Raw genomic sequence first — 23,414 nt, forward strand, 5'->3', positions numbered from 1 at the left:
TCACTAAATGATACTCATATAAATTCTAAATGACTTCTATAAGCAACATTTTAATTTTGGATAGGTCATGAATCATTCCTTTGAAAACTGTGTTACTGCTCTGATTTTTCATGCTTTACAGTTTATATATATTATTATTGCCTTTGATGCTCATAGCTGTTGTTGTGAAGAGCAACCAATTACCTTTCCCATTTGACAAACAATGAGGTATGAGGTTCCTTTGAACTCTAAAGTGACAGTGCAATTTTTGACTACAGGTGCTCTATTTATCACTCTGTGCTAGGGAGGTAACTGTCTCAGATGGTTGTCACCAGTATCAAATGAACTGTGTGTGCTCAGCTTACTACCTAATGGGTGGAATGACTATTTCTTCCCTTAAGCCATCAGAAAATTTTGAAAAATTAAAAAAAAAGTCGCATCACTGATATTATACATATAATAGCCACAATCAAACTCCTCTGGTAGAAAAGCTAAAGAACAAAAAAACTAGAAGTTTTAAAATGTCTAATTAAAGACATTTGCTTTATTTCTTACTTATTGATTTGAGAGCGAAGAGGGGGAGAGAAATATCAACTTGTTGTTCCACTTATTTATGCATTCACTGGTGCATGGGGATGACCCCATCCAACTAAGCCACTAGGGTATTTGCTTTATTTTAAATTATTGTACTTCCTTATTTTACACCAGGGACCATTCCTAGTTAGCTATATTAGATAACATACAAAGTGGGTTTTTGGAACACTTTTGAAGGCCCTTTTAGGAACCACATGAGTGTAGGTTTATGTGTACCACAAATGTGTAAGGTATATATGGGTATGCATATGCATGTTGATAAATATATTGTTAGATAAACAGGAAAAGGATGAGAAGGAAAGGTAGAAGACATTTGGCTTTTATTCATTTCTGCAATAACTGTAAACAACGATTTATTTCATAATTGTTTAGGTCAACAAAATCTGAATTTTTATATATTACAATTATGTAAACCTTTAAATATTCATGTTTATCATGACAAGCCTTTTATTACATATAGTATATCACGTTTAATAAATTTTATATTAAAATTTCTTATTGGCATGGTTTTGAACCAGTAACTATAATCCAAGTGTAGATACAGAATAAAATTTACAATAAATGTATGCCTTCAAATAAAAGTTAAATTCAACATACCTGGAAATCAACAGCTCTTTTATTTGCAAGGTCAGCCTTGTTTCCAGATAAAGCTATTACAATGTTAGGACTGGCTTGCCTCTGAAGTTCTTTTACCCAATTTTTGGCTCTGGCAAAGGATTCCTGGGAAACAAACAAACAGCCATTTTGAGGCACAAATTAAAAAAAAAAAAAAAAAAAAAAAGGCTAGGGAAAGCTTTGTGAGACAAGGCTTTAAAGACTGTCCAAAGTGACTCTTAAAAAAAAAAAATTCTTGGGACTATATTATTAAAGACACTTTCATTACATTTCTTTTTAAAAATCAGCTTCTCTAATTCAAAAGCGTTTGGCAGAAAATGTCATGCTTGACTATCAAAAAAAAAAAAAAAAGATTTTTAAAGATCTTTTCTCCAATCAAAACTCTGAATATCAAAAATGGATATTCAAACTAATTTCGTTATATCAAGCATTTCTACTTACCTCATTTGTGATATCATATACAACTATGGCTGCTTGTGCTCCTCTGTAGTACATTGGTGCTAGGCTATGGTATCGCTCTTGACCAGCTGTATCCCATATTTCAAACTTTACTGTTGTGTCATCAAGACACACAGTTTGGGTTAGAAAAGCCGCTGAAAAAGAAAATATGTGCAGTAAGTTTATCATTTCCCCCCTAATATTTTCATAATATGGAAAATACCTGTAAACCTGATATATTATTGCATAAACACATTTAACAGTGGCTTTAAATACTTGAAAGATCTGCTTCAAAGCTAAATATACATGCTTTTACATTTATTAAGATCATAAATACATATGATCTTTATAATAAAATTATTTTGAAAGTTTCTCCTACACTCTTAAAAGTTTTTTTGTAATAAATAAGCTTGGTATTTTCTTAAACTGTCTTACAAATTGTAAGTTTAAAACTGTAAAACAATTTAAGAAATATATTTATTAAAATTCTTGGAAAATGGGGGAAAACTCAGCATACCTATAACTATCATCTACATTGCCAAACTATGCCCCCTTGCTCCATTCTCTTGATTTTTACTGGCATACTCTGGCGTTTCAGTCCCAGTCTATTATCACTAAATCAATATATTTTGTTATTATTCCCTCAAAACATTTACACCTTTAATTTTATAGTTATTATAATCTAGACTTAATTTGCTAAATGCAGATTCAATATTAACTCTTCCACTGCCTGCCATAGGACTTTTTAGATTTGTACCTTTTCATCTCCTCTCAGATTTTAACAATAAGAAAAAAATGATTTTGTAATGATATCTTTGCTTTTAAAATCGAGAGGTTGCTGTCAAATTCTGCAAAGTACTACTTTATCACTTACTTTCTGAATTGCTTCATAAGAACAAAATAAAGTAAAATACTTATCACAAATAATTCTCTTGGATCTACAATAATTAACATCAGTAGAGACATTGCAATGGACACTTATGAAGAGATACATAGATTTTTATAAAAGATAGGTTATAATCAAGTGAATTAACTTTAAAATACTATATGTTGGAGTAAATATTTAACTATAGCTAGTTGCACTAAAGATAGTCATGAACAAGATCTACATACAGCCATTTTTAGCAGCACACTGGCCAATAGTAACTATACCTTATAGTTCCTTTGTTTACTTTGGTAGTAAAACCCTTGCAGCTCTATCATTCATGTTAACTTGGCATGCTTCTCACTTTTACTTTCAGCTCAAGGTGTAGTCTTCAACTCCTCCCAAATTGGCATAGAATTGTTATTAATTTTGCAAATGCAATTATTTCTATGAATTCTCACAAGAGTATTCATATTTAAAATATACTCTAATTCAAACTTCTTTTACCATACAACATTAGCAGTAACACTCATTTTCTAAAATCCTGTATTTATGCCCTGGCTGGTGAGGCTCAACAGATTGAGTGCCAGCCTGCGAACCAAAGGGTCGCAGGTTTGATTCTCAGTCAGGGCACGTGCTGGGTTGCAGGCCAGGTCCCCAGTAGGGGGTATGTGAGAGGCAACCACACATTGATATTTCTCTCCCTCTCTTCCTCCTCTCTAATAAATAAATAAAATCTTTAAAAATAAAAAAAACCCCATAAAATCCTGTATTTATGATACAAGATATCAAGAAAGCATTATGTTAACTTTTTTTTTTCACTTTCATGAATGGTTCTCCCTTAGAATCAAAAAATATTTTTAAACACTTAAAATTTACCCTCTAAGACAACCCCTTTTCAATAAAAGGGGGTAAAAGAAATGGACCAAAAATACAAGCTTTTTCTCAAGTAAATTTTGATACAAACTAAAAAAAAATTGGGTTATAATGGGCAATTCAGACTTTATTTTCTCTTTTCAATAACCACGAAGTACACTGGTAGTAAAAACATTCACTTACACTTTCATAAGTCAACTCTAGGTTCAGGGAAATAACCATTAGTTAATGCTGCCTTAAAGCAAACATGATCTGATTCTCAAACCAGTTAAATGTATCACAAAAGGCTACCAATCTTTTTTATCAATGCATGTACAAAAACAAATAAAATACAAGCAAAGAAACACCAACGAATACAGTAAAAACCAAACAAAACCCCCACAACCCATGCTCAAATAGAAATTCTTTCAGAAATACAAAGCTATTACACCAGTAGGCTAAACAAAGAAAAACTGTAAAGCTGTGTATCATTTAAATATATTAAAAAGGGTATTAGAGTCAACATGTGTTCCTAATATACATATAAAACATTTCCCTTAAAATTTATCAAGTGTCCACTCCATCCTTCAGCCTGAAATCAGCATTCTGATTAATAGCAAAGCTCTTAGGCAGCATCTCTAAATCTGTAAACCAAACAAGAAAGTATATCATCAAAATTATTTAACATTATCTGGGATATCCATATAATAAAAAAGTAAAAAAATATGGGAAAGAGACATTATCTGGAAGAGACAAGACTGACATGAAAATCCAAAGGCAGCAGCTAATGTTATACAGATAATAACGAGTTCTTTAAATTGGCTAGAACAGATCAAAGTCAACAGCCTTACCATACACTAATAATAATCAGGTTTTCAGTATCATGCTGGGAGAAGAATGGATCTCAATCATATTAACAAAGAATAAGAACAATCAACTCACTCAATTCCTCTTAGAAACCATTCTTCAGCCCATACTATTTAACAGCTCCTACCTCTGTGCTCCCAGACTTCCCTGTGCAACAATATGTTTCACACTTTTTATAATCTTTTTAAAAAGATTGTCTTTTTGTTTTCTCAGACTGAAAGTTCCTTGAGAAATTACTATTAGTTATTATTCTCCAACATCTAATATAAATTCCAGTCCACATAAATGTTCAAAATGTTTGCTAAAAGAGGTTCATACAAGATATGTGGAACTATATTTCCGGGCTAGTTCAGTTAAAATTTGTAATACACAGTTCCCAAATGAGAAAAAATAGACATTTCAAAAGGTCTCTACTCAAGCTACCATATTTTGCCATATATAATGCACACCTTTTGGCCCAAATTTCTGAGGAAAACATAAGGGTGCATATTATACACAGGAGTACATCATACATGTCCAAGTACGGTATTATATAACTCATACAATCTCAAACAAAATACCATCAAAACCTTTTTATAACTTGGTAACACCATACTGTTGCTCATGTGGTATGATGACAGTGTAATTTTGGGAGAGAAAAAGACCAATGTCAGAGGCCAAGGAAGTAAGATTTAGGGCACATCAAAAAATATTACAACAATTAGCCCTGGTCTGGTGGCTCAGTTTGTTGGGGCATCACCCCATACACCTGATGCGGGTTCGATCCCCAGTTGGGGCCAGTATGGGAGAACAGATCCATGTTTCTCCCCTCTCCCCCCCCAACCCCAAAGTCAATAAACATCTTTGGGTGAGAATTTAAAAGCAAAATTAAAATGTTATAGTGCCACAAGAACATACATTATGGGAATAGAATAACCCAGTATAATAATAAACATATACTGCAAGACCATCATGATTCCCCAAAGTTCTCAAGTTTTCAAACACTACTAAAGCATTTAACTTCTCCATAAAATGCAGTGAAGTAGAGCTGACATCTTCAGATCCTTAGTGCTTCTGAAAATACATTACTAGTCGTTTATAAAAAAATAAATTCTGGCACTCAGAATATAACTACTTCAATACTGTAGCAACATTAACCAACCACAAACTTACCTGAATCTGCAAAAACACTTTAATATATCCAAAACGTCTATTTTCTGGCTAAGAACATTCACTTTCTTAGACCTCTTCATTTTCTCTTCACTTCCATCACCAGCACTAGCAGTTGGTTTTCTTTTCGGGCCCATATTTCACAAAGAAACAGCTTTTATCACTTCGAGAGTTACTGTGTACGCGACGACAAGTAGAGAAAAACAAAGCTGCGTTGAGATGCGGGTGCTGGCCTGTCTAATAGGCTCCCTCATTGAGCTACACAACCAGTTCCTATCTGCAAGCCTTGCAGCAAGTACTAACAGTTCAGTCCCAGCAAAACTACAAATTATTAAATCATAGACCTTGGGGTCATCTGACAATACCGGAAATTGTAAATGTTAAATCTCCAAATACCACAAGCCCAGAATGTGTTAAGACCTTAATAAATAATAAGCAAGGAGGAGACACTGCAAAAACAGTAGGCAGGGGAAAGACTATGCAAATCAATAGCATTAGCCAAAGGCCAAGAACTAAGAAAAAAAGTTTAAACTAACTAAAATGATTCTACATGAATTACACAGAAAGGTGAAAAGAGAAAAACCAAGGAATCAATACCACCCCAACCCTTAACTATTTATTAAATTTGATAGAATTACTTCATTAGAAGTAACCAAAAATCCTGTATTATGACTATGAGGTTTAAGTACACAAAAATTTGAGACTAGGTTTGCAAGATATGTATTATATACCCATAACACAGGAGAGAATATATTTAAGAAATTCTCTACAATGAATGTTAACAGATTAGTTTTTAATATGTGGGAAGCTCATATAAATCTTACAAAAAATTCCAAAAGCAACACAAATTTGTAAAGAAAATTCACAAAAGGAATACACACAGAAAAAAGTTACTAGTAATCACTAGTAATCAACGAAATCATCTTCACAGCAAAAATGTTAAGTTTATCTCCTAACTTACCAAAGAAGTGTAGCAAAAACACCCACTGCTGGTGATGGTATTATAACTGTTTTGGAAATAATTTTGTCAACCAGGCAAAGCCATGAAATGCTGTTACTTGTTGATCTATTATATCATGGAATTTTCAAAAGATGGTATGAAGGGAAGGGCACGGAGAACAATATGTTCTGTACCAAAAAATTCAGAAACAACCTAAATGTATAAATGAAAAGACACCAGTGGGCTTGGTAAATATTAAGTAGCAATTTAAAAATGGTTGTAAAAAAAAAAGACCTATTTAAATTTTAGCACTCAAAATATAACTACATCAATACTGTAGCAACCTTAACCAACCACAAATGGTTATAACCTATTTAACTGTCATAAATCAAAAAAATTCACCTATGTAAAAACATGAATGGAAAATTTTGCACAGAAAAGAAAAAAAATTAAAATAGTAGTGTCACCATAGTTGAATCATGACTGTTTTCCCCTATGTAAAACTATCAAAAGTGGTGGATTTGAGGCCCTGTAAAAACTGAAAGTTAAAAATATAAATTGCTATAGAGGGGAAGGTCCCTGTTCAAGATCTCAGTAGATCAGGATCTTGAGATCATCAAATTCAAGTTCGACATAATTTGGAAGTGATGTGTAGGGAAAGCAAAGGTTTTTAGAGCCAAGTAATTCAGTAAGAGTTTCACGGATCTGGATCAAACTTCATGATGAGTATTGGATCAAGAAGAATTAATACCCTTAACTGGTGTGGCTCAGTGGACTGAGTACTGACCTGCAAACCAAGGGATTGCTGGTTGGATTCCCAGTCAGGGTACATGTTGGGGTTGTGGGCCAGGTCCCCAGTTAGGAGCATACAAGGGGCAACCACATATTGATGGTTCTCTCCCTCCCTTTCCGTCTCCAAAAATAAAATAAAATCTTTAAAAAGAAGAAGAAGAAAAAGTAATAGTAGGAACTGACTAAGCAGCATCAACAACCAGGTACCAAAGTTATCAGTAAAGTTAGAAGTTGGTTTACTGGGAAAGTGAGTATTAATAGCAGTAATCTAATATAATGACTTTTCTCAGACAGATGAGCACTCACTGCAGATGATAAAATTGTAGAGAAGAATATATGGTGGTCAGCACTGACAAGAGGCAAAATAAAAATTAAGGCCACTTTTATCACCCATTAAAATTATATGTATATATAGGAGTACCCAGTGAATTATGGCAGCAAAGTAGACTAGACCAACCCCACATATCTAACATATTCAGGGAAGAGTTACATTAGAAAGCATACACATGTGACTAAACCCAAACAGAAAATATTCCAAAAGTCTGGCAAAAAGATAAAAACATTTACTACATAATATGTAAAAAGATGGCAAAATTCCCAAAAGTAAATCCATCTTATGAGATGATCTATAAACATCTATCACATAGGATTCATTCTTAAAAAAAAAAAAAATCAGTATCACTTGATAAGGGATTGATATAGAAGGACTTGTACGACTCAGCAACCTCAAACCCTCAAAGAACCCAATTAAAAAACGGGCAAAAATCTTTAGCAGACGTTTCTCCAAAAAAGATATACAAATGGCCAAGAAGCACATGAGAAGATGCTCAACACCACTAATCATCAGGAAAATGCAAATCAACACCACAAAGACATCCATCAGGACAATTATTAGCAAAATAATAAAAAACAACAACTGGCAAAAATAGTGAGAAATTGAACCCCAGTGCATTACTGGTAGGAATGTAAAATGGTGCAGCTGCTGTGGAAAGTAGTACAGATTCTTCAAAAACATTAAACATATGATCCAGCTATTCCACTGCTGGGTGGATATCCCAAAAGATGTAAACACAGGAACCTGAATAGATATTTGTACACCAATGTTCAGAGCAGTATTATTCACAATACCAAAAAGTAGAAGAAAACCAGTAGCCCAACAAAGGATGAACAGATAAGCAAAATGTGGTATATACATACAATAAAATATTATTCTACCCTTAAAATGCAGGAAATTCTGATAGTCTACAATATGAACCTTGATGACATGATGCTAAGCGAAATAAGCCAGCCACAGGACAAATATGATGCATCATATTTGATGTTCCTCTTCCAAGAGGTTCCTAGAGCCAAATTCATGGTCACAAGTACAATGGTATTTGTCATGGGCAGAGGCGGGGGACAATAGGAGTTATTGTTTGGGTAGAGTTTCAGTTGGAAAAGATGAAAAATTTCTGAAGATGGACAGTAGTGAGGTTGTACAATGTGAATGTACTTAATGCCACAGAACTGTAAACTTAAAACTGGTTAAAACCATAAATTTTATATTATGCATATTTTACCACAACGAAAATCACTGAGCAACATCTAAAGGTAATTGTTGCCAAATGAACTGCAGTCCTGGGAACTATTAACGATACACAGGAAAGAGTCTGCATAAAGCCAAGTAAAATGAGGTGAAGATTAACAATCATTTCTTCAACACTGTAAGACTAATTCATGTAATTTTTTGAGAAATATTCTAAGAGTAAGAGAATTCAGAGTGTGAGTGTGTGTGTGTGTGTGTTTACTATCACACCTTGACAGTTACTCTAAAAGTACACCCAACTCTCCTAAGGGAATTCACTAACTAGGACATACTGGTTACATGGCACCAACTGAACATTATCATTATAGTTTTCTGGTACTACATTAATGCAAATTCTTTAAAATTAGTCTTAGGGTACACTCCCCATCCTAGGAGCATGCCAATGCCTTTCCCTTCCCCTTCTTCTTCCCTCTCAGGCGTGCATCTACTAAACTCTAAGGGATCCCACAGACTTGCAACCAGGGGAGCAATAGGCAGCAGCAGCAACTCATCCTGGGCTAATACCCTGAACCTGTCTCCAAGGCGCCCCCTTTCTCTGACTTCTCAGTGAGCCAAAGCAGCCTCGCCTACACTCATTTTTTTCCGAAGATCCAAAGCAGCCCTGCCTATGCTCTCTCCTGTTGCTTCTTCTATCCTAAGCCCTTCCTTGTTTTACTGTCACCAGCTTTAATAAACATACCCCCAACATCACCTGGGGGAAAAAATAAGTAAGTCTTAGGAATCTGAGTTTGGTTAGTATTAGAGCCCTAAACCTGATCACTCTAGAAATGAACTGATAAACCTTCAAGACTCAGAGGCTGTATTTACCACACCAAAAGCACATCCTTATAAAGTCTTTATTCACCAGACTGGATTTATCTAAAAAAGATGTAACAAATAGTGAAATGGGATGTAGCATGAAGATACACATTATAAAGAAAAAAGGTAATGACATGTGAGAAAGGGGAGAGGTTATTAGAAGTTATTAACTAGTATCAGCGCCCCCCAATATTGACAGAGAAAAAATTAATAAAATCAACTTAGCTTTAACAGATATATGTCTATGAAAGACATTTTATCTATGGACAAGAGATTATTATATTAAGTAGTTTGAGTATTATTAAATTCCAGTAACATGCAAGGAAATCAACTCTGTTTCTGGTTCCAAGTGTTAGGACCTTAGAAGTCACCACTTCATCCTGACAAATAAAATGCTTAACAAACTGAAAACCAACAAATCACCTTGGATCTCTAAGAGAAGTGAAGTCACAAGGCAATTTGCTGCCCTTAAAATCAGAGAAACAGGCAGGTGGATACAGAAAAGCACATCTCAGAGCAGAAATCTGATGAAACCAGGGCTGGGGTAGGAAAACCTGAACTGCAATTGACCCAGTCACACTGGGGTCCACCATACTTTTTTGAGTTTTACCTCTAGGAACTTGACAAGGTTCTCACACTGAATGTCAAAAGAAAATCCTCCTGTGTTTCTGCCAGGGCGAGGAGAAAGGACCTATTTTGAAATAAGCCAGATCTTCTGCTCAGAACAAGGCCTGCCCTCAGGGAAACTGGTTAATCTGAGTGTAATCTGCTAGGGTGTTATCAGAATCTAACTGACCTGGGGGAAGTAATACCCAATTCCAGTCAGTTCTAACCTTCCATATGGGAGAAAGAAAAGTTCTAACTCCAGATTTTAACCATCCTGTCTCATCTAACACCTGACAAACATTTGTGAGATTTACTGTCCAGACATATAGGCTCATTGAAAAGACAGATTTAATCATAGGACTACATAATGGTTCCCTTCCCTCCACAATGCTCCACCACATCTATTTACAGCAGTTGCTTTTATCCACTGCATTATATCCAACTAGCACAAAAAATTATCAGGCATATTAAAAGGCATAAAAATGGTTTGAAGGATGGAGCAAGCTTCACAACCAGACATAGGAGAGATGTTGTAATTATTGGTCTAGAAATTTAAAACTAGGATTAATGTAATAATGGTTCTAATGGCTAAAGAAGACTGTATGTAAGAATAGATAGACAATGTCAGCAGAGAGATGGAAACCCTAGAAAAGGACCAAAACAGAATACTAGAGATCAAAACACTGATAGAAATGAAGAATACCTTTGACAGGCTCATTAGAAGACTAGACACAGCTAAGGAGAGACTCTTAGGCCTTAACACTTCTATAACTGAAAATATAAAGAGAACATAAGAACAGAATATCCAAGGAAGAACTACAGATCCAGGAAGCTCAGAGAATACCAAGAAAGATAAAATACTAAAATACCTACATCTAAGAATATCATTTTCAAACTATAGAAAACCAAAGATAATGTGCATGAATAGTGTCCAGGCTATTTTGCAAAGGAAGCTTTCTCCCTTCTCGTTAGTGATATCTTTTCTAAGGTATCAAGAACCTAGCACTTAATGCTTCCTAGACCTCAAGGGAATCTCCTGCACCTTTAAAATATTACCAACTTTGAAAGTGACTGTTTAAAGCTTAGTAATAAGCCTATCTACTGAGTTCTAATATCTGAGAATTTTACAACACAAATAAAAAAGGCAAATTAAAGAAGGGAAAGGAGATTGGAAGCCTCTAACCCCAGAGTAATAACAATTACAGGAAACCTGTAGTCTCAAAATATAATTATCTATGCCAAGCAATAATCCCCCAAATTGGGAGCACCTCCATGGGAGGAAGAAAGTGATGAAGACTGAAATCCTTTTGATCTCACAATAATTAGATAAAATTAGTTCTGGTTCAGTACTACATCTAGAAATTGATCTATAAAAATAAGTCCAAAGGGGGAAAAATTACACTATTACATGATTACCTAAAAGAGCAAACAAAAAATATAAACACTAACTGTCCAACAATAAGGGTATGTTTAAAACAATAAAGATCATTTAATAAAATATGAATATAATTCAGAGATATTGAGAAATAAAATGGAATACAATATTACTATTATAAATTAATCTATATAAAATATCATAAAGTCATAAATAGTTCACAGTGTAAGGAAACACAATGAATGGGCTCTAAAATGTTGAGATGGGAAAATTGAATATAAAAAATGTATTTGCATATAAGAATAGCAAAGATTTACAACTATAGTATTTATCTTGAGTTAGTAAAATATGATAATAGGCCTTCTGTGCTTTGCTGTTTGGAGGGTGGTCTGGAAAAATTTATCAAATTTACAAATGTATATAACCTTTGACAGGGCAATCAACCTATAAAAATTTATACTACAGAAATACTTGAAATATGTGTGAAATAACTAAGAATCAAGTTATTCACTGCAGCACTGTTAAGAGGCAAACAAATAAATAAATAAAACAATGTGCATATCCAAAACTAGAAAACTGAATTAAATATATATTGATAAGATCCATGCAATGAAATAATATTAGTCAAGAAAAATGAGGATGCTCTCCATAAAACTATATGGGGAGAAGTTTGGCACTGTATTTCTAACATTGTATTTCCAATCTTGTTGTATGGCTGCAACAAGATTTCTCGTAACACATTCTTCTTGTGACGCTGAAACAAACTACTCTCTCGAACCTGTTTGAGTTTGTGGCTAGAACATACCTAGCTAGCTACATGACTTTTGGGGCCAGGTCATAAAAGACTATCCAGCTTCTACCTGGTACTTTTGGGACACTCATTCTTGAACCCAGACACCATACTGTGAATAAACCCGAGCCAAGTAGTGAGGTCACCTGTAGGTGTTCTGGTTGTCAGCTGCAGTGGAGGCCCCAACCAATTGCCAGCATTAGCTACCAGATATGTTGAGATGATTCTAGCCCCAGCACTGATGACAACCCATGAGAGGCCTGAAAACCACCTCCTAAATCCATTCAACTCCCTGTACGTAGCCAAATAAAAGCAGCAGTTCAAGTCAGTTGAACAACAACATCTACAAAAATAGAGGTAGTTCACTATAGCTAGAGCTAACTGGCAAAATCACTCTACCAAATAGCTTGAAACACTTAAGCACCATCAGAGAGCATCAATGAATTAAGTGAGATAGGACCAAAACTGATCCCAAAATGTGAAATGAATTTTAAGAGCAAAAAAAAAAAAAAAAAAAAGTTAAATTGTATTGATTACATTGTTTAATATGGAGGAGAGAGTACACACTTTAAAAGAAAGTTGGCTCTAGAAAAATCTTTATTTAGCTTAATCTGCTTATCTTAAAAATGTGTAAAAAGGGTTGTTTATAAAAGGACTAACACCAGAACTAGAACCAAGCTGTCTCCTAATTCACAGCAATGTTTAAGTAGGAGCATATAATCACATTTTAATCTAGAATATTGGAGAATTGGTATTAAGATTATTGAAAGATTATTTTTAAATGGTAATTAGTACAAGTCTCTACCAACTTTTCTGAGTAATATAATCTATCTCAAATATGGGATTATGTACTTTCTAAAAGGAAATATTATGCATAAAGATAATATCCTTTCACTTAAAACCAAAAGATTAACTTCCACAAGTTCTAACTCTTGCTGTTATCAGACAATGAATGTTTCAATAAGCATTTTTCTCACAAATCAAAAACATACACAGGTGGTGGTTGTCTCTACGTTTTCTGTCCTTCCTCAAAAGTAATTTTAATTGAAAACAACATACAGATGCAAAAAGACAAAGGCAAGTAAATAAATGCAAAGATTATAAGTATACAAACAAATCTTTTTGAAGATTAGTTAAGTGAAGGGCAATAGTAAAAAGTTTACTACAGGAAAAACATGAGTTATTAAAATTTAAATTTTCTGGCTGGTTTTTATTTCTCAGTTTAGAAAGCAACTTTGATATCTGAATACATATAGTATTCTATTTAACTGTGTAATTTCTCCCTCCGAGAAATCTTCCACAAATAACTTAGTTGATGTGGGTGACATACATTTAATGTAATATATATGATTAACCATTTTGGTGAAACCAGTAAAGGGGAAGAAAATTAGTAAGAATTTAGCATACAGAATTTTAAGAGACTTAGTTGTAAATGCTCATGTTACATACTTGAATGAATCTGCAAAAACTTCATTTTTAGGAAAGCTCAAATTTAGGAACTACTTGCTTATAGTTTTTAAAATCTTATTTTTTCCTGTAATTCTTTTTTTAATTAATTTATTTTTAGGAAGGGGAAGGAGCCCGAGAGGGAGAGAAGCATTAATGTGCAGTTGCCTCTTGCACACCCCCCACTGGGGACCTGGCCTGCAACCCAGGCACGTGCTCTGACTGGGAATTAAGCCGGTGACCCTTTGGTTTGCAGGCTGGTGCTCAATCCACTGAGCCACACCAGCCAGGGCTGTTCTTTAATTCTTGATGAGAAACTACCTTTTAAGAGATGAAAATCTGAACATTCTTGAACACTGTCAAATGCTAAACCAAATGCTATGCATAAGGGAGAAGAGCCAGGATTCCAAAATAATGCCATGTCATGAACAATATAACAAAAATATCATCACTGATTAAAAATGACTCAGGAAAAAGTAATGGTGGTCATGGTAGTGTTAATAAGCATTTTACTCTGTGCTTGGGCATTGTGCTAACAGTTATATGCATTTTCATTTAATTTTTGCAAAAAGATCTTTCAAGTTAAGTACTATTATTTCCATTTCATAAATCGAAAAACAAAGCTGGGTATGACTTGCCTAAGATTGCTGTAAGAACTAGGGCTAGAATTTAAAATCAAACCACATGGCCCTGACTGGTGTGGCTCAGTAGATTGAGTGCCAACCAGTGAACCTGAAGGTCTCGGTTTGATTCCTGGTTAGGGCACATGCCTGGCTTGCAGGCCAGTTCCCCCACTGGGGGCATGCAAGAGACAACCTTTTCTCTCACATTAACATTTCTCTCCTTCCCCTTCCCTCTCCCTTCCCCTCTCTCTAAAAAATAAGTCAATAAAATCTTTTAAAAAATTTAAAACAAAAAAATAAAAGCAAGCCATAAGAATACAAGATCCTCTACTTTTTAAACTATAATAATTTACTCTTCAGAAAGTCCTAGTAATAAAATGATAAGAATGCATTAATAACTTTGAAATCAACCTTGATTCTCTTAATTTTAACAATAATTTTTCCCATTAGATGTTTTTGTGTATAAACAGAAAAACAAGTCCTACTAGCCCCGCAGAGGAAATCAGATGGATGTTAAATGCAGAAGTATAATGAATTTTGTTCTTCCAGTAAAAACCCTGAAATAATACTTTAGGCACTCTACTTAAGAGTTAATGATTGCTGAAAGTAACTTTAAAGAGGTACATATTTCTTTTAATTTAGTGCATAATCAGTCCTTGATTACTTGTGGCAACAAAGGGGAGCAGCACTGGTCCAACGACTGAAAACTACGGATACTCTAACTCCCTTAAAGTAGTGACAAGGCAGAGTATCCTTGATGGGATAGACAAGGGACCACACTTATTAAAGAGACCTAGCAAGTAACCAGATTCATAGAAAGCGGTTTCCATGCAAAGAGATATAGGCAATATGCAATAAAACCAGTACCAAATTCTCAAATTGGGGTATTTGGATGAACAGTATTATTTTTAAAGTCCTAAAAAAACAACAGTTAAAAAAAAAAGCAATGACTTTATTTGTGGGAGAACAACTTTAGCGAAAATGTAATACTGACTACTCAGAACACAGAAAGAAATGGTTCTCAAACTTTAACATGCATCAGAATCAACTGGAAGGTGTACTAAAACTTCAAATTACTGGCCTCACCTCAGTGTTTTGGTTCAACATAGGAGTTTGCATTTTTAATGAGTTCTCAGGTAATGCAAATAGTTCTGGAACAGGTAGCAAACACTCTTTTGAGAACTAACTAAAACTAAAAAATTATAGTGCCAGAAAGAGGAATGTTGTCAATATTCTCAAGTACAGTTCCATTACCTAAACTTTTACAATATGTAAAACATTTCTTTGATGATTAATGCATATAAAATTAAATTGTGGTATCAAATCATCTCTCAAAAGCAAAAAACGAGTTGGATGAAAAGTCACATTGCTGTTTCATTCTGTATTTCGACCTTGTTCTGCCTTACACTGAGGATCCATTTTTTTATGAATACCATGCAAATTATTTGTAAAAACAACACTTTTTTTCTGATGAGAGGAACTCATTAGAAATCTTTGAAATCTTCAGGTATTAAAGTATAAAGAGAAAGATGGTATTCCTAGCATCTAGAAAGTGTTTACTGCAGAGGTACTGAGCCTCCAGATGAGACAGCAAGAAAAAAAAACCCTCTGTGCTTAATTCTCCTCGCTAAACTTCTCCTAGACAACCAAAAGGAACATAAATGTCATGCAGACTCTAAACCCCTACAAATAAACTAGACTTCCCCAAAGGGCTAAACCCACTACCTACCTAGCTGATCTCATTTTGAGTGCTACAGAATCAAAGGGCAGGGCTGTGGGGTGTGGTGAGTCAACATGGATTCTTAAATCAAGCTATCATATTTAGAAGAGCCAGACAGACTACGGCAGAAACTTCGCTATTCTTGATGTATGAGGTTCTAGAATACATAAGACTGCAGCATACGATTTCTATCTTAAAATACAGAGATAAAAACTTTAAGTTCAGGCCACAACTAATGTAACTAGGTAAAAACAAGTAAAAAATAAAGAACACAAGAAATGCAAAATATATGGCCAGGTTTACGTGCTAGGTAACTGTTCCCACACATCAGCCAAAACTAGAATACGTATTACTTACAAGTTAAGGACCTTTCGTGGCATTTATTAAATTGTTCAAACCCTGAAATCTTTGAATGCTTAGAATCTACTATAGTCCCTAAAGGTGAAGAGCTGTTACCGAAGAGCATAAAAGAACAGTGCTCTTTGATATATAAACATATCAAAACATGTCTTATACCTTAAACTTACAGAATGCTACATGTCAATTATATCTCAAAAAAAACCCCCCACAAAAAACCCCACCCCCCTTCAAAAACAAAAAGAACAAGAGGTTATAATGGTACTGTCATACCTCCGGGAAATATTAATATGTGGTCAACACAGTGAAACACTGTCCAATAGTCAGTAACATAGAAATTTGAATGTAATTTCTTTCTAAAGTTGATTTGGAAAAGACTGATTTGTACAGGTAGAAAATATTAAGGAAGCTTTATGCATAGGAATAAACAACAACAAAAAAAACTTTTGGAAAATTCATTAACAAAAATGCAGACAATCTAATTGGTATAATCTAATCTAACGTATACACATACACTAGAGAATAACTATATTTATGCTGTACTCATATAGGATTAAATCTTACTTTTAAACATTCTTGAGATGTCATTAGGAAAAAATATACTTAAAAGATGCTCAGAGTATCCAAGATAAAAACAAGAAACTTCTATGCTGAGGCTCCTCAGGCTCTAGCAAACTTTCCAAGGAATTAAGTTCTTTACTACAGTACTTCAGTGTTTTTATTATTTTAATATGTGTACTGTGAAACGGGGGGAAGGTAGCATATCCTAAGTTCCAAACCTATATGGTCTAGGTATTTAGCTTAGAATACATATGTACTTTGGAAAATGCTGCCACTGACAATCACTTGCCAAGAAACTAGTTAAAATAACTTTGTGCTCCAGTTAAAGGTAGGTGGACATGACCTAGCAGTCTTTAAAACTCTTCCTACTATGTGGGCCAGTTAGCTGTATTAACAAACAATGTATAATATACTGCTCATTAAATTTTTAGTAAGTGCTAGGATTTTCTGATTCCAAATAAAAGCTCCATGATATGGACTACATTTTTGATGCTCACCCATTATAAAAACATGCAACACTAAAACAATATAACACCATAACAGTTATACAAACATAAGAGGTTGACAAATACTATTATACTGCTGAGTCTACTATAGTGAGAATACTGTTTATCTAGTCTATTTCCTGTATGTAGAGAAAAGCCAGGAGGTAGTAGAGTTCTGTAATTTATCATGCTGGAAGAGTCTGAAACTGTGAATAAAATTCTCAAGAGTACTTTCCTGAGAACATGCACTAAATACACAGCATAAAATCCTGTTTCTGCAAAATGGATTCTAAGAAGCTGCTACATATACCAGTGGTATATGTCTTACATATGTCAAAATTTGACTTTATTGTGAATCTTAAAGCTGTGTGATTCTTCTGATTCTGCCCCACCACTACATATAATAGTTGTGAATTCTTTAATTAAATTCAATTTTCTAATTTCCTTTCTTCTAACTATACTGAACTGTTTGTTGTCTCCCTTTATCCTACATATTGCCTTCCCCTCACTTTGGTCGTACCACAACTGTATGCAGTGCCTATGTCACTTCTCACCCCTCTTTTTTCACCTTTCTCTTCAGGTCCCATTTCCTTTCATGTCTCTCTCCAATAATCACTCACTTTTTCTCTTTCGTCACCCTAGGAGCGTTCTTAAAGAACTTTAATAAAATTTCATTTATTTTTACAAATAGTCCAGTAATATTTAGAATTAGAACTTTAAGGTTAATTCTTTTACTATTCTAAAGCCACTAGAATTCAGCACACACCTGTATTAATTTGAAGAAGCTTCTAATTACCAAAAAATAGACAGCAGATAGTAGGACATTAAATCTACTCATGTTTATATCTGTATTTTAGCTCTCATACAACCATCTTGAGAATAACCAGAAAATCAAAATGTAGAAAGATGTTAGTAAGAATCAAGGTAAGTTTTAAAGCGTGAGGTATGTTGAACAGTTCTTTTCTTCACTGTTACCTATTTAAGTTTTCATCATCACACCTGAAACTGCAAAATCTTTTTTGCAATGTATGATTCAATTAAATGAAGAAGGGGGGGGGGGGAACAAAAAAGAAAATCTCACCCCCGATGGTACTCTCTTGAAATTCATGAAATTGGCCTTTCACAAAACGAAGCACTAGGCTTGATTTGCCAACTGCAGACTCTCCCAGAAGTACTAATTTGAACTGGCATATTTTATTTCCAGTATTTGGCCCGTTGGGTCTTGTTGCTCCTCGATTAGCCATGTCCAAATTTTAAAGAAGTCCCTAATTTCAGTCCCTTAAATGAACTTCCAGGATGCAAGGTGTCAATGTTTTCTTTCTGGAGGTAAAGAAACCTGTAAAGAAACAAATAGGAATTAAATATGCAAGTCAGTAATACAAAATAAATATATTAATCAATTCAGTAAATTTGCCTATAACATATTATTGTATGACAATTATAACTTCTACTGGGCAATGAATGATATTTAGTTTAATTCATTAAATCCTTTGTAATAAAATAACATAAAGGCATTAAGATTTGAGCCTAAAATCATGCTGTTAAGTTTCAGAACTCTAAAAAAAATTCAGGCTGAACTTTATTAAAAACTCAACTTCTGGCCCTGGCTGGTGTAGCTTTGTGGATTGAACATGGGCTGAGAACCAAAGTGTTGCCGGTTCAATTCCCAGACAAGGCACATACCTGGGTTTTGGGCCAGGTCCCCAGTAGGGGCCATGTGAGAGGCAACCATACAATGATGTTTCTCTCCCTCTCTTTCTCCTTCCCTTCCCTTCTCTCTAAAAACAAATAAATAAAACCTTAAAAACAAAACAAAACAAAACAAACAAAAAAACCCAAACCCTCAACTTTGTGCCAGGTAGTTAACATAGTCAGTCACTCAACAATCTTATAAAGTTAGATAATTACAATCCTAAAAAATGAGGAAACAGGCACAGAGAGGTTAAGTAACTTGACTGAGGTCACACAGTTACTATGACAGAGCTGTGGCAGAGTTTCAAACCCAGGTAACCTAAGAAGTGACTCAAGAGTTTCAGGTTCTGGAACCATTAGTATTTTGGTTAAAATAGTTTTAAGGAATATTAATAAATGGAAAGCTCTTAGAACATAAGAGCTCAATAAATGTTGGCTATGATTATGTAGAGATCTCTGCTAAATTATACATGTTTTTTGTTTAATTAATGGTAATTTAGGAGCAACAGTACTTTTAAATCTTAATTGTCAACTATAGTTGAAATTTAATATTATTTTAGTTTCAGGAATACAGCAGAGAGATTAGGCATGTATATAACTCATGAAGTGATCCTCTTCCTCCTAACTCTAGTCTACACAATTATTACAATATTATTGACTATATCCCCTATGTTGTACTTCACATACCTATAACCATTTTCCACCTGCCAATTTGTACTTCATTTCTTGATCAACAAACGTGTTTGGCTACCAGGTTTGTGTGTTTAATGGCTAAGAGACTTAGAACTGTTTTCTCATGTGCTCAAGTACACATACGTGGACAAGTGTTAATTGTGGTTCTCTATATGGTGAGCTTATTAGTATCTTATTTATTTACGTTTCCTGTAGTCTGGGGCCTAACAATTAAATGTCCTTATTTTCTACTTAATTTAGAAAAAACTAGCCTGAATGGCAACTTCTGTCTTCTCTTATTATCTAATAATTCTAATTTTCAATCTCATAGGAATTAACAAACATTTAAAGAGCTCTAATCTGGTCACAAATCAATCCTAAAGTTTCATCTTCTCCCACCTTTAATAAAAAATCTGACATGTCCTTACTTATACTATTAAATCTATAATTCTTTCCCTGGAATCACTGTCATATTTCATTTAGGTATCTCCTAAGAAATTTGCCTTCCCCATGAAATGAGTTTACTTAAGAATCTCTCTTGACAATGAATTCATTAATAAAAACATCCGAGAGAGACCTTACATTTGAGACAATAAAATCACCTCTGCCTTACCTAAACAGCAGCTTGCAAGTCCTTTATTAGTAACACACACTAAAATATTTACAAATGAAATATGTCTGAACTGCTTCCAAATAATGGGGATGTAAACAAAATAAGACTGGTCATAAAGAGAATCAAAGCCAGGTGATGGGTTCTCTTATACTATTCTCCTTACTTCTGGGTATTTAAAATTTTGTCCAAAATAAAAAAATGCCCCAACCCTTCCACCACCCTTAATTTATACCAGATTTGGAATCTAACCTGGCTAGCTATACCAATTTCTGCTAGAACAAGTTTTTTCATTTCCAAGTCTCTAATTCCGGAATACCTAACTTACATAGTTGATGTGACAATTAAATGAGAGAATACATGTTTTAAAAAAATCTCTAATATAGTGGCACAGAAGAGGGACTGAAAACTGGTAGAGGCCCTTTGATGAGGTAATGGCCACATATCAACAGTATATCATGCTGCCCCGGGCGGGTAGCACAGCAGGTTACAGCGCTGTCCTGATTGCCCCAAGTTTTGAGTTTCAGCCCTGGTCAGGGCACATACAAGAATCATCCCGTCCAATGAGCCCTGGCTGGTGTGGCTCAGTGGACTGAGTGCCAGCCTGTTAACCAAAGGGTCGTGGGTTCCATTCCCAGTATGGGTGCATGCATGGATTGCAGGCCAGGTGGGGGGAGGGGGGGTTCAAAATACAAGCACACACTGATGTTTCTCTCTCTCTTCCTCCCTTCCCTTCTAAAAATAAATAAAACCTTAAAAATAATATCGACCAATGAATGCATAAATAAGTGGAACAAATTCATGTTTCTCTCTCTCAAACCAGTAAATACAAATTTTAAAAAAATCATATAGACTGAAAATGTACCAACACACCTTCAGTTATTATATACAATAGCAACTGAAATACTTCCCAGTTGTCTCATTACCTTACAAAACAGCAAATTAAATTACCCATCAAGGAAAACATGTTCCATGTACTTCCAAAATATCAGGAAAAACATCACATTCCCAGTTTTAAAAAATTATGATTTAGCTTTGCCTTCTATTGGGTTGTGGTTTCCGAGAGGCTTTCAAACAGAAGATAACTAAGTTTAATTATATACAGTTAGCGTAACATTAAGGTGAAATATTATGTGCACTTTTATTAACTACAGAAACTCTGGCAAAACAAAGATTTTGCATAAAATGCATTTTAATGTTTTGAAAATAACTGCTATTCTACAGTTAATAAAAACTGCTTTAAAACAGCAGCTAATATAATATTCATTGGTTCTTATATTGTGCCAAGCACTATTCTATGACTTTTGCTTACGGCAGTTCTGAACTGTAATAGGGGCAGTATTATTGCCCCAATATTGCCCCTGGCTTAAATTAAAGTTTTGGAGAGTCCCTTATTATCGCAGCGTTGTGCACGTTTCTTTCCCTACTAGTTTTGTGAAAGGCAACTGATTAAACATTTTGATTCCATTAAACAAGACAAAAACCAAATATGTGAATTACGACGTTCAGAGCTTCAAGTCCGAGTCTCGGACGTAACCGGCTTCCAGGAGAACAGCAGAGCAGGTTTAATGGTCTCTACCCAATGAGCGTGTTCGGCGGCCTAGCTGTCTCGAGTTCTGTAAAGCTAAGGTTCACCACCCTCCTTAGATGAGACAAGAATCTCCAAACAGGCTACGAGCCTTCTCCTCCCTCCATTACCCGGTCTTTGGAAGTCTAGGGTAGGCGGAGCTCCCCAAACTCACACCTGCTGTAGGCCCCAGTTCTTTCTCGGAGAGTACCTGGTACCAACTCCGACCACCGGAACAAGCCGGGCCCGCCAGGCCCCTGGGCCATCTTTCTGGCCCTTTTCCCTCGAATCGGGCCTGGCTCTGGCCTGGACCTACCTCCCCCTAAGACTGCCAGGACAGGGGGCCGGCGAAACCGCGGCCTCCAGTTCGCTTTCACGGCGCCATCTTGAGAAGGGAAGACAGTGACACTCGTCGCTCCCTCTCCCAGCCCCCAAATCCTAGTCCCCCATAGCCTCTTGAAGGGTAAGCCACCGGGGCGGGCAGGATGAGACGCCAGGTTCAACAACTCTCTGGTCCAAGGCACTGGCGCGCAAGAGGTAGAAGGGGTACGGGACTGAGTGCCGCAGGGCCACCGACAGACTGGGGACAGCGGATAACCAGGGGTCTCAGCACAGCATAGGGAGAAATGGTGTGATTACCTTAGACCGCAGCACGCAGAGCCGCAGGGCTGAAGCTTCCGGGCAGCAGGTCCCAGACCAAGTCCGAGAACAGGCTGTGGCTTTGGCGGCGGGGCGTCTCCTCCTCGCGCCGCTCCCCTTAGACTGGACGGTGCGGGGCTTGTTCCGTGGTGCCGCCCCCGTCGGGCTGGGTCTCCGCCTCTCTCCGCTCCGCCTTCCTCTTTTCTTTCTCCTCCTCTGCCGCCGCCGCCGCCGGCGCTAGAGCTTCCACTAATTCTTCCTCCGCCTCCTCCACTGCCTCCTCCCCTCAGGCCAGCCGCGGGATCCTTCGCGAACCAAAACACAAACACTCCAGTCCCTGCAAGGGAGCCACTTCCGCCGCCCCGAGCCGGCCTCGCCGCCACGTCGCGGCACGTAGCGAAGTGCGCCCATTCGTCACTTCCCGCCGCCGCCAGTCGGACCGATTCCCCAGGTCTTCCGCGCCTCTCAAAGCCCTCCCCGCGGGAGCTGGTCGAGGGGCGGGGCTAGGTGTGTCACGTGGTCCCGCAATACCACCGCCTTCCTCCCCACCGGCGCTCGCGCCCCGCCCTCGCTGGCGCCATTGTTATCTGGGCGGCGGTCTAGGACTCTCGGGGCTGGGTAAACTCCATTGCGTCGCTGCTCTCGGGAGAGCAGGAACGAACTTGCGTTTGTAGCTCCTACCTATGTGAGGCGGTGAATATTAACTCACAGTCCCTCTCAGCCTACCCCGCAACACCCCAACCCTGGCAACCCGTCTACGGACTCCAGGAGAGAACCCCTGAATACGTCCCTGG

The 23,414-nt window shown here is 36.3% G+C and overlaps 1 protein-coding gene across 1 annotated transcript in view; it reads right to left on the bottom strand.

Moving 5' to 3' along the window:
* RAB5A (RAB5A, member RAS oncogene family) overlaps positions 1-23,007 on the bottom strand; it is a 28,191-nt gene extending 5,184 nt beyond the window's left edge. Inside the window, exons 1-4 of the mRNA XM_045857028.1 lie at positions 22,621-23,007; positions 18,522-18,776; positions 1,630-1,781; positions 1,171-1,293 (exon numbers count right to left, since the gene is read on the bottom strand). Coding sequence (XP_045712984.1) covers positions 1,171-1,293; positions 1,630-1,781; positions 18,522-18,684 — 438 coding nt within the window. The 5' untranslated portion in view covers positions 18,685-18,776; positions 22,621-23,007. The remainder of the gene's footprint in view (positions 1-1,170; positions 1,294-1,629; positions 1,782-18,521; positions 18,777-22,620) is intronic.
* Positions 23,008-23,414: the final 407 nt, after the last annotated feature.

Source organism: Phyllostomus hastatus, unplaced genomic scaffold (assembly GCF_019186645.2).
Source record: "Phyllostomus hastatus isolate PE091 unplaced genomic scaffold, TTU_PhHast_1.1 phas_scaffold_129, whole genome shotgun sequence".
Classification (NCBI taxonomy): Eukaryota; Metazoa; Chordata; class Mammalia; order Chiroptera; family Phyllostomidae; genus Phyllostomus; species Phyllostomus hastatus.